The 12334-nt window shown below is 43.6% G+C and overlaps 1 protein-coding gene across 2 annotated transcripts in view; it reads right to left on the bottom strand.

Annotated features, from left to right (window-relative positions):
* Window positions 1–7918: 7918 nt before the first annotated feature.
* The window catches only part of NOLC1 (nucleolar and coiled-body phosphoprotein 1), a 99176-nt gene continuing 94760 nt past the window's right edge, over window positions 7919–12334 (bottom strand). The window contains exon 12 of one of the 2 annotated variants that reach the window (XM_029609009.1): window positions 7919–8405. In XM_029609009.1, coding sequence (XP_029464869.1) covers window positions 8247–8405 — 159 coding nt within the window. In that variant the 3' untranslated portion in view covers window positions 7919–8246. The remainder of the gene's footprint in view (window positions 8406–12334) is intronic. The other variant, XM_029609010.1, reaches the window with a different exon arrangement.

Here is a 12334-nt window from a genome sequence, read left to right as displayed (position 1 = left end):
AGAGAAAATGATCATCCCAACCCACCAAATACTGCTTAATCTTTGTAAGGACTGGGGCATAATTGAGTCTATAATAAATCAGCTGCTCTACGGGCTACCCACATGGTTAAAAGTTAGGATTAAAGCATTGACCACAGCTGACCCAATCTTCACTACTCATGAGCTACAGAAGAAATGTCAGGAATAATAAACCTCTCTCTATGGCTGCATTTAACCCCTGGAATGTCTGATTTTGTCAATCAAGAAGTACTACGGCAAATTTACCAATATTCATCACAAGTGGTGCCATATTGGGTCAGACTAAGGTCCATGAAGCTCAGCATCATGTCTGAGAGAGAGTAGCTTGCCCCTTTGCGAGTAGTGAAGGGGGGTGGGGGTGGGGAGGGCATTATGGCTTTGGGCCTCAGTGTAAAGGTTGCCAGGGTGAGAAATTAGACCCATGTGGGAGACTGAGGCAGGGGGGGAGGTTCTCTTAACTTCTACCCTGCTGATGTTGTAATAAGTACCAGCTATGGAAAAATGAGCATTTCTTGATTTATTAGTTGATTGCTTTGGTATTTTTATGCTTCCTTAGATTTGTCTTCTATATTAGAGTGTAATTGTTGAATTTTGTTTGCTAATTGCTGCTTTGAGTAATATTTTACACTGAAAAGGCAAGATATTCTGCTATGCTATTCTTGGTTTGGGTCAAAATGTGTTATGACAGCAATAAAAATACATCAGTCAATAATACATAATTACATCATTAAAAAAATTAAACACCTTATACAATATAAGCATACCCTCCCAATAAAGATTCTCACAAAGGGCTGCGTTTAACCCCTGGGGAACTGCTAAAACCCATCCCCCCTTCACCCCAAACCTACATTAAATGTAAAGGCCCTAACACAGTCACAGTGTCACATTTAAATCAAAATTGTATTGTAGACCATGATGTTAGTGGTCTGACCATTTAATTAAAAATAATCACTGCTTTGTGTTTCAATGCGCCTGGTCTTACCTTGTGCAGTATTATGGTTCTTGTTCCTTCACGGAGACACCCTAGCTTATTCAGTTTTGTATTTTGTTAAACCTTTGCACTTTAGTTGCGTGCTAGCCACTACATTTATTGGGATAACAATTAGTAAACTAAAAGAGTAAAGTAATTAATTAATAAACGAAACACCATGATCACAGAAATAATAAGCAGACATACATTCCAATTTAATCATTAAAGTCTGATACTACAAGTCTGACAAAACGAAATCAGTTGTGACCATTATAAAACTTCTCAAAACATGATTTTACAAACGGCATACTCGCCAAACCTTTGATTACTGAAGTTAGGGCTTTCTGCTTCTGTGCATTTCTCGCTCTTCTTGGAATGGGCTCAGTTTGGGATTTTTCAACCAGCTGTTTTAGGCAGCTCTTTTCCTTTTTGTGCCTATGGGAAGAATTTGTGGTGTCTCTGGCTTTTAGGGCTGTCCCTTCCTCCAGCGCTTCTGATCAGCCAGTTTTGGGGGAAAAAAAAAAAAAAAAAAATCTAGCAAGAAATAATTTCACTTTTATGAACAAATGGGAAGACGTGGTTAACACGCTACCAGCTCATTCACAGACTCACGTCAAATTTTTTTTTTGTAACAATGATTAACTGGAAATATTTAAGCACATAGAAAAACAACAATATTCTAGTATCAAATAATTTTAGTTGCATAATACACACTGGCAGACAAGAACTATTTGGCTCTCCCACTCCGAGTTCCTCCTATCTATATTACTCTACTTAATACAGTCTCCAAACCATCAGCCATACAAGCTTGACTACCTGCAGATCACTCCTACTTCTTGTCCTTAGCTAAGAAATGTAGCAAAATCAACCTGCAACCCATGCCACCTCTACTGCTCCATTTTCCAATCTACAATATGAATGGGCTCTGATTGACGGCCCGCATATGCGCAGTAGAGAGCTCTGCCCGACGTGCCGCGCGTGCGTGGGCGAGAGAGCACTTCGGTCAGAGCCGTTCTGCGGCTGAGAGCACGTCCCTCCAACACTGGGGAAGGGGGTAGGGAGTAGGGACGGACAGACCAGCACGCAAAGGGACAGCAGTGAGAAACCACAGTACACAAGGGGGGAGGTACAGAGAGAGGCAGGTCCCCGTAGCAGCGCCCCTCGCCCTCTGCATCTCACAGGTTCAGCAGGGTACAGCCGGCCCTGTAGAAGAGGAGGGCTGAGGGAGAGGGAAGGTGTTGTGGATGAGGTGAGAGGGGAAGGAAAGGGTAGATGAGAGGGGATGGAAGGCAAAGGGAAGAGGATATGAGTGAGTAAGTGGGAAGGGTAAGAAGTTGTGGAGAAAAAGAGAGAGTGGAGGAGGGAAGGGGATGTGGATGAGGTGAGAGGGGAAGGGTAGATGAGGGGATGGAAGGAAAAGGGAAGAGGATATGAGTTAGTGGGACGGGTAAGACGTTCTGGAGAAGAGAAATGGAGTGGAGGAGGGCTGAGGGAGAGGGAAGGGGTTGTGGATGAGGTGAGAAGGGAAGGAAAGGGAAGTTGAGGGGATGGAAGGAAAAGGGAAGAGGATATATATGTAAGTGGGAAGGGTAAGATGTTCTGGAGAAGAGAAAAAGAGGGAGTGGAGGAGGGCTGAGGGAGAGGGAAGGGGTTGTGGATGAGGTGAGAAGGGAAGGAAAGGGAAGTTGAGGGGATGGAATGAGTAAGTGGGAAGGGTAAGAGGTTGTGGAGAACAGCGTGGCTCTGACCGACGTGCCCGTCTGACCGATGGAATCTCGCCCGTTTTAAACAGGCTTAACAGCTTGTTACAGTATATCTGATAAATTCCCTTTTTCTATAGCCATATGACTGGCTATAAACTATATAATTCCTTGCTATAAGGAAAGATTCATTTGCATATACATTGCTTAAAGGCAATGTGGAAAATACCTTTTGCCTGCTGATCACCACATTCAGCAATTGCTACCACTTGGGCTCACAGCAGGTCCTTCATTTTCAGTGCTTCTCGAGGTTCAGTGTTACCTATGACTAAACTTCTCTGCATGCGTTTCAAATTGGAAGGAGATGCACAGTTCAGCACTCTGTTTAGGACACTTGCATATCTGGGAGCTGCTTATTGTTGGTTGGGGTTGGTCAGTTATGGTAGACAAGTTTTAATGATTGCAGGTTAAAGCGAGAAAGTTAAACACACAGTTATTATGTGTCGGATAGCAGTGGACGCTGTCACCCATATAAAGTGGTTTATTCATCTACCGCGAATGTAAACATTGATTTCTACCTCCTTCCTTACTATAACTGAAACGTGAGCTTATTGGCATATTTTAGAATAGGCTCCAATGCACCTTTTCTCCCCAATGGCAAATGCCAGTTTCAGTAATTGATACTTCAAAGAACTGAACGGGGGCATTTCGTTCCAGAGTACAGCGATCCAGAAAACCTGACTACACGTGAGAAATGTTTATTTAGCCCTTTCACTTTCGAAGAAATGCTAGTACCAACCTAACAGAAAAGCATAACTTAGGCATCAGAGCACCGGGGAGGCTAGGAAGGATTTTAAAATTACGTTCTACCCTATTCCAAAAGTGCTAGACAAAGCTACGCATCTGTCATGTGATAACAGCCCTCCAGCACAGGGGGCTGGACAGAGGAAGGATATGGGATCATCCCTCCCTAACACCATAACAGTCAGACAGCCTGGAGCCCCTTGAGACTATTAGGTTTTCAAGGAACCAACACCGTTTCATCAAGAGAGTAATTTCAAAAGCCATCTTTGTGGATAAAATACTGCTTTTCCCCACAGAAATGGACTTTTAGAAAACATCGTCCCGTGGGGAGGTTAAACTTACGCTCGCATTGCCACTGCACGTGTAACTTTACCTACCTTGTGAAGAGTCTTTCGGGGAGGACTTTGGCACTTATGCAAATACAGTATTTGTGTTTTCAAAAAAAAACAAAACCATACAGATGTAAATTTACCTGGAAAAACTAGCAGATGTAGGTAATTTCCAAAGGAACGTTCTCCTGCAACTGGTCCCTCTCCTTGCTATGCAATGCAGTCGGCTGTTACTGTGCGGTGCTCCCTACGATTCCCTCAGAGCGTTACAGGGCTGATCTATGAACCACCAGGGAGGAAGGGGAACTGATGGCAGGAGGAGTAGGTTAAAGATAGAGGGAAGGCTACTGGCTATACTTTCTTGCTGGCCAGGCTTGGGCAGATCAGGTTGCGAGGGGTGAAAGGGGGGGACGGGGACTGCAAGGAGCTTAGAGAAGTTCCAGGCAGGGCCACCAAGGGGAGGGAGAGAGACACCAGCACTAGCAGGCGATTGAGTGGAGGTGGGGATGCCTTGGCCATGATTATAAGAGGTGGTGGGATATGTGACATGGAAAATGTCCAAAAAAAAAAAAAAAGAGTCTTGTATTCGAGCCCCTCTGGCACATTGGCTCCCCACTTCTCCTACTCCCTGCCTGTACTCTGCAGCTCTCTCATTCTCTCTCCACGACCTCCAGTAATTGGCTAAAATGCTCCTAAATATGTCCTTTTCCTTCACTACCTTGCTGGAATAGACTTCCCGAGTTGGTGCAACGCGCTCTCTGTTTTTAAGTTACTTTTAAATCTTAAAACAATAGCTCTTCCAAATCATAGCCTTCCCTCTTTAAACTAGGGTCACTGATCTGTGTCTTGATTACACTGTAAGCATGGCGGAGAAAGGACAAGCTCCTACGCATCGATGCAGCACAGTGTATGTCCAGGAGCAACACAGAAAAGCAGAAGTCTCTCAAATGAGGTTTTGATATAGAAAAGTTCTCTCTGTTTAAAAGGAAGGAAAAAAAATAAACTCAGAGTCTAACAGCTGTGCAGGAAAGGAAATATTTTCCTAATTCACTTGCTCTTTGTTTTACATCACTAAGTTGTCACTTACTAATGCAGGGATACTGCACGTGAAATTTTGAAACTCAAAACACTTCCACCATTTTTATCTTTTCCTCTTGCAATTATTTTTTTTTCTCCCTCTATCAATTTTAATGGTAAACCAGGGATTTCCTGATGAAGCATCCTCTTCAACAGGGCCACCCTGTGAGCATAAATGTTGATGTAAAATAGAAATAACCAGCAATAACTTACATCCACTACAAGTTACAATAATGTACACAGATTAGGTCATTACATCTCAGCTCTTGATCAATACAGAAAAAATAGAAAAGGATACCGACTAATAAAAAATTACAAAGCCTTCCAAACATACTCGGACAAAAGTACAGATTCCAGCTCCAAAGCTGGAATTAATGACAGTAAAAGGTCACAGCACTTAATGCAGCAAACCCGGGTTGTATGCACATCTGCACATGTGGTATCTTTGCACATTACACTGCTACTTTGAACTGTAAATATAGCACAAATGTAATATCAAACACCTCTGCATTGTGTACAATAGCAGCATTTGGTTCACCGGACAGCCAGAATCCCTTTATGAACTCTACGCACTGCATCAACAGAATGTCTTCCAATCCTTTTGCTTCTTCAGAATGTTACACCTTCGTTCACAATGCACGGAATTGGTCAGACTCTGTCCAGATGTGGCAGAGATACTGCATAGTTACGAGGGGTCCTCGTTCCTCATACCTGTTTCTTCCACTGTCAAGCTCCCATCCGCTGCCGCCTCAGTTCTTTCTGCTATCGCGTTCTCATCCCGCTTTGAGTTTCTCCTCACTTAACTTCTGTGTTTTGTTCCTGCTCTGTTCCCACTAGCTCATCTTCTTGTCCAAAGCTTCATCTTGCTGTTCTCATTGGTGGTATGTTCAAGCAGTCTCTTTTACACTAAACTATAAATGCTCTCTTCTGGGTTCTGATATTAACAAACGTTGATCATGCCAGTTAACAAATTAATACCCTAAAGCTAATAATGTAATTTAAAGGACCCCCTCAGAGATTTTTTTTTTTAATTTTGTATTTAGCTCCCACCTTTTCAGTGGTAGCTCAAGGCAAGTTACATTCAGGTACAGTAAATATTTTCCTAAGACTAAGGGGCTTCTCAACATTCAGTATGAGCTGGGGTAGGGGGAGAAGGATCCCAGCTCAGAAGCAAAACAAACTGTTCATATTTACCGAAGGCTTAGCTTTCATAGGTTGCCATTTCTCTGGCCACTTTATAGTTTTAATTTTGTTAGCCCCATTATACCTTCAGGGTTATGTGCATAGGGAACCACACATGCTTGAAACCGGGAATTTGATGACAAGCTAGTAGGACTGAAAGGATTCAGTGGAATCGGCACAGAAAGCCCCTGCCTTGCTCAACAGCAAAACCTAAAGGCACTATCAATGGCCATGGACAAGACCGGGACAGGATCTACAGGTGCTCGAGCCCTAAGAGGATGAGGTGGCTGTTTCATCAACACAAGAAAAAATAATAATTTTAGGATTAGGATTTTTTTTTTTGTTTCACATTAAACCCTTTAATGAACACACGGCTTAGGATACTTTTTCTAAAGTCTTTATTTTTGTAAAAGATTATTTCTTGGTGGATAGCTTGGAAAATCATCAGAACATTGGAGCATTGTATTTTTTTTCATTAAAAATGATCTACAGCCATGACTAAACAGGATGCAAAAAGCAGGGTCCCCATGAGCTAATAAAGCATATCCCCTAGTAAGGGAAAATATCCTTCCACCAGAGTTACAGGTACAGTACAAGTAGCTCGCTACTGCCTCAGATGGGAAAAGCCTGGGTGCTGCTCCTATCTACCATGTCAGCAGCTGATGCAGTGCTAGGAAGATGCCTGCTGGTTCACCCATCTCCTCCCATCAAGTCTCACGACAGTACAATATACAATTAGGCTCATATTACGCACACTGGACTCCAAATTGTGACAGCTCAGAAACCTCAAAAAGTCACTGTCCAGAACTGGCCATTCTGCACCCGACTCAATGGAGAACTAGAAAACCCCTTTTATGTACACGCCTGTCTTTAGCTTCTTTTATAACAGTAAGGCACTTGGGACAAAGCTCCGTCCCTGCTATCCTCATTCCCTTGGCAGCTGAAGGCACCAGGCCTGCCTGCCTGCCCCTCAGTATCAGGATAGCATTCCCTACATAGCACAACCCATCACCATTTCCATGGCAGTGGGAAGACGCGAGGCAATGGTTACCTATAAGAACATATTATGCATCCGCCTTGGCAGTCTCGCTTACATCAAAGCAACAGGCTCTGGCAGAGTAAGGGAGAAAGATGGGTGGGATAAAAATAAAAAAAAAGAATCCGTATTCTCAAAATAAACCAGAATGGTGCAACAGCTATTAGGTTTCAGTATTTACTTTGCTTTTTCAGACCTCCAATTATCCCTATGCCCATTTATCACCAGCACCACCCACCACCACCTGAGATCACACTCCATAAATCAAATGAAGGGCTTCCAAACACTTGTTTTTCAGAAAGGGCAATACATTACCACAAGTGAGAAACTCGGGCGGCTTCTCAATTCACTTCTTACAACTGTTAGGTGTTGCTACCTTATTAAAAATGTAAAAAGTCGGTTTACACCAAGAACCTCCCAGGCACTTTGTTAGTCTTGTTAGGAAAGAGGATGACATGGAGGAGGCCATTAAAGCAACCAGCTAGCTCAGAAAACTACGACCCAGCAGAGGGGCAACATTGACCGACAGAGGCAAATACTGCTGCAAGTTACAGTGCCTCTGGAAGTCACGATTCCTTCTTAAGAGTCTGCTACATCACAGAAACGGTGCCAGTGATTTCTGGCTTCAAGACCCTGGTCTAAAAAAAAAATAAAAAATATATATACAAACACACAAGCAAAAACAATGTGGTGACATCGTTCTGATTTTTGCTGGCAATGTGAATTACTGCCCCATTACTCTCAGGTAACAGTGAGGATATGGATGCTCTGTCATATTCCAAGAGACCAACCAGACTCAATATACAATTAAAGCTTCATAAATATATTTATAAAACAGGCTACAGTTGTTATAACAAACGTTTCTCCTCATCCGCCAATGGACAATCTGTACTAGCATGACAGGCCTGTACGTAGCCCCTGCCTGCATATACTATGACCTAGCAGCATTACACATACACACACTATTCACGCCTGCTGAACTTCTGGACGTAGTTCCTAAATACAAGCACAGCATGCGGGACGCACCGTTCACAGCTGAGAGAGACGAATGGGCAGAGGGGTGAGTGTATGTGTTTGCGTAATGTCCAGGGCAGTCCAGAGAGGGTTAAAGGCGCCTTGGATCCTCAGATTCAGTCACTGTCAAACTTGATAGAGTTAACGGAGGTGGAAATGGCACCGCCACAGTAACTGCCTCGCTTCTTTTTTGTCTTCTCGTGTCGAAAGGACTTTCCCTTGGTGAACTGCAGCACATTGTTGGCCTTTGCGCCCCAGTCACCTTCAGCACCTTTCTGCAAGCAAGACAGCATCCATCTTTTAGAAAATATATATATATTTCAAAACTATCTGCACAGAATTTCATACCTAACAAAGCACCCAAGTAACCCCCGGATCAAGAGCCACAGCATTCACTGTTCAATCATGACACCCACAAGAAAACTGCAGTATTTGTTGAGGTTTTTTTTTTTTTTCTTTCACTGGTAATTTAATAATGCCAACACATCATGGTTTCAGAAAACACAATTACAGAATGAACATTTGCTGCTTAAAAAATAAATAAATTACCCAACACACTGCTGTTCTTATCTTAATATTAAAGCACCAGAAAGGCTGTTGAAGGCAACACGACTGGCAGTTAAACAAAACCACTAACATGCTCTTTTTTGTTTTAATTTTTCTTTCATTTTACAGGTGGCACCGGCGTTCGGTTTTTGAAAGCTCCTCTCTATCACTTCCTCCATTCAGAAGTCTAAGTAATGGAAAAATTACTTACCTGATAATTTCGTTTTCCTTACTGTAGACAGATGGACTCAGGACCAGTGGGTTTATGCTCCCCTGTCAGCAGATGGAGACAGAGCAAGCTGACATCCCAGTATATATACTCAGTGACTCCAGCCTGCCAGTATTCTCTTCAAAAGCAACTGTGGACAGACTAGCAAAAAACTTGATTAAAACATGGATTAAAAACAGGTAACCAGAACTGTACTCAGCCAACCATAAACACTGAACTCATGTAAGATTCTAGATACCCCAACCTAGGGACCAGATGAACATTTACCAGTAATCCCTTGGGACCCAGAGCCCCCACACGAGGACTACTAACCATCATGTGGCAGTCGAGGGTGGGAAGCTGAGTGTCTACACTAAGGAAAACAAAATTATCAGGTAAGTAATTTCTCCATTTCCTAGCGTGCAGGCAGATGGACGCAGGACCAGTGGGATGTACCAAAGCTACTCCCCAATAAAGTGGGAGGCTGCCCGCAGTCCAGTCAAGACCACACTTGCAAAGGCTGCATCCTCCCGGGCTTGCACATCTAGACGATAAAACCTGGAAAAAGTGTGTAAGGAGGACCACGTCACAGCTCAGCAGACCGACGGGCGACAACAAACCTCCACCTGTGACATTGCCTGAGCCCTAGTGGAAAGAGCCCTAACCTGAGCATGCAATGGCAGCCCGTGAAGCTGGCGCGCCCTGCTTACTCCCACCATAGAGAACAAACAGGCGATCGGTCTTTCGAAAAGGTTCAGAAACCTCCAGATACTGCACGACAAGTCGCCTGACATCCAAGGAGTGCAAGAGGCGATACTCCTCTGCATCCCTGACCTTATCCAGGGATGGCAAATAGATGGGCTGATTCAAATCAAAGTCTGAGACTACCTTGGGCAAGAAGGATGTAACAGTACGCAGCTGAAATGCCCCCGGAGTCATCTGAAGGAATGGCTCCCAGCAAGACAAGGCCTGCAGCTCAGAAATCCAATATGCAGAACATTTAGCCACCAGAAACACAGTCTTCAGAGTCAACAACCATAAGGAAGGGCTACGTTGTGGTCGGAACCTAAGGCCCACCAAAAAGTCCAGCACCAAATTAAGACTCCACAAGGGAACTGGTAACCTCAAGGGAGGCCTAAGATGCTTCGCTCCCTTCAAAAAACAGATCACATCAGGGTGAGATGACAATGATCCACCATTCACCTGGCCCCTGAAACAGGTAAGAGACACAACTTGCATCTTTAAGGAATTAAGGGCCAATCCTTTATTAAAACCCATCCTGCAAAAAAATCCAGAATGAGTGGGATCTTAATTGAATGAGGAAGAACACCCCACTCCTCACACCAGGCCTCAAAATCTCTCCAAACCCACACATAAGCCAAGGAAGTGGAGAACCTGCGAGTATGGAGAAAGGTGGCAATGACCACAGAGGAATAACCACACTTCAACAGGCGAGCCCTCTCAAGGGCCAAACTGTAAGACAGAACCTAGCCAGATCCTCGAGAAGAACCGGTTCCTGCTGTAACAGATCTATGCTTGGCGGAAGGTGAAGGGTGGGGGGGGGGGTTGTCTCCACCAGGAGTCTTCAAGAATCTGCATACCACGGATGCCTGGGCCAGTCTGGTGTCACAAGGAGTACTAGCCCCCTGTGGCCTTCAATTTTGCTAATTATCCTGCCCAGCATATGGGCCACAGAGGAAAGGCAAAAAGCAATCTGTCTTTCGGCCACAGCTGTACGAGAGTATCTATGCCCAGGGACCATGGATCTCTCCTGCAACTGAAGAATTGAGGAACCTTCACATTGTGAGAAGTCGCCAGCAGGTCTAGGAATGGAAGGCCCCAGCGAGCCACAATCAGCTGAAACGCCTCGGCTGACACCACTCACTCTCTTGGGTCCACTCTCCCTGCTGAGAAAGTCCGCTTTTACATTGTCTTTTCCTGCAATGTGAGAGGCCAAGATCATCTGCAGATTTCAAATTTCTCCTTCCAAAAAAAACTCAAAGCAATCCCCATAGGGAGATGAACGGCCACCATTGCTGGAGACTGAGAATACTGGCAGGCTGTGACTTCACAATACTGTGACTTCAGCTTGCTCTGTTCTCCATCTGCTAGCAGGGGAACATAAACCCACTGGTCCTGAGTCCATCTGATTACATGCTAGGAAAAACTAATTGCTTATCAGAACTTGATACAGGCACCACCCTGACATAGCTTGAGCATGAATTCAGCATGAGCAGGTAAAAGATTATTAAAATCATAAAGTCATAACAAGAGGTACACACAAGTGCTTTTAAAGAAATTAAAATATTAGGACAAGAAAAAGGAGACCCAGGACTGGGCTGTACGATGGAATGCCCAGCACTGTGCATCAGTGGCTGATGCTGCTCATTTACTTCCCATGTTGGTATACGTGTAATGGCCCCACTGAGTGAGGCAAGGAGCTCTGTACCCAAAAAGGCAACAACAGAGCTAAGAAACAAACAGATTCTCTGTAGACCTATTTAGCATTGCTGCCTTAAACTGCAAAATGGAATCACAGGACTGCAGTGTCACAGCATTAAAAGAAAGTTGCAGCCTCTTTTTGCTATGCAAAACTTTCAAAGTATATAGAGTAAGTTGGAATATCCAACCCTGTATCATTTAAAATATTTCTCATCACCACATTATTTTGGAAAAACTTTAGCAGCTCTCCTGAAACCTTGGGAGCAGTTATTTCAGATCATGACATGGAATGTACTATTTTGATCCATACTGGATATGAAGTCACAAGTAGTGTTATACAGTACATAAGTTAATAGATCCTATTCCATATGAGGTAATTAGTTACACTGTACTAATTAAGGGATTACAGAGCTTTCAGTTCCAGGTAATTCAAATCCAGCTCAGAGTAGTAGTGACAAGTCATTAACAACTAAAAGCCATGGGTGGTCTAGTTTTTGGGTTTTTTTACAGATTTTTTTTTTATATTCTGCTTTTCAGGCATTCAAAATTGATTCCATTCAGGTACTGTAGGCATTTCCCTGTTCCCAGAAGGCTCACAATCTAAGTCTGTACTTATGAAAAGTGACTTGTCCAAAGTCATAAGGAGACGCAATGGGATTTGAACCCTAGTTTCCATCCCACTGCTGTACCTCTAGGCTACTCCTCCATTCCTGTCAATGGTTCTTAACCTGATCCTCAAGGACCAAAGCCTGATCTGGTTTTCAGGTTATCCACAATGAATATGCACGGGGTACTTGCATGCACTGTTATATGCAAACATCTTTCACTCACAGTCATTTTGGATATTCTAGAAACAAGACTGGCTAGGTAGTCCTCAAGGACTGAGCTGAGAACCACCGGTCTATGTAAAATTAGTTGGTATCCATGATCTAAGTCCACCTCATACATCATAAAAACCACTATAAAAACTTGGCATTAATGTGCACCATTATTATAAGACTCAGCAGA

This window comes from Rhinatrema bivittatum, chromosome 7 (assembly GCF_901001135.1).
Source record: "Rhinatrema bivittatum chromosome 7, aRhiBiv1.1, whole genome shotgun sequence".
Classification (NCBI taxonomy): domain Eukaryota; kingdom Metazoa; phylum Chordata; class Amphibia; order Gymnophiona; family Rhinatrematidae; genus Rhinatrema; species Rhinatrema bivittatum.
Note: the sequence above shows the minus strand (reverse complement) of the source record. Positions and strands in the feature narration are given on the sequence as shown.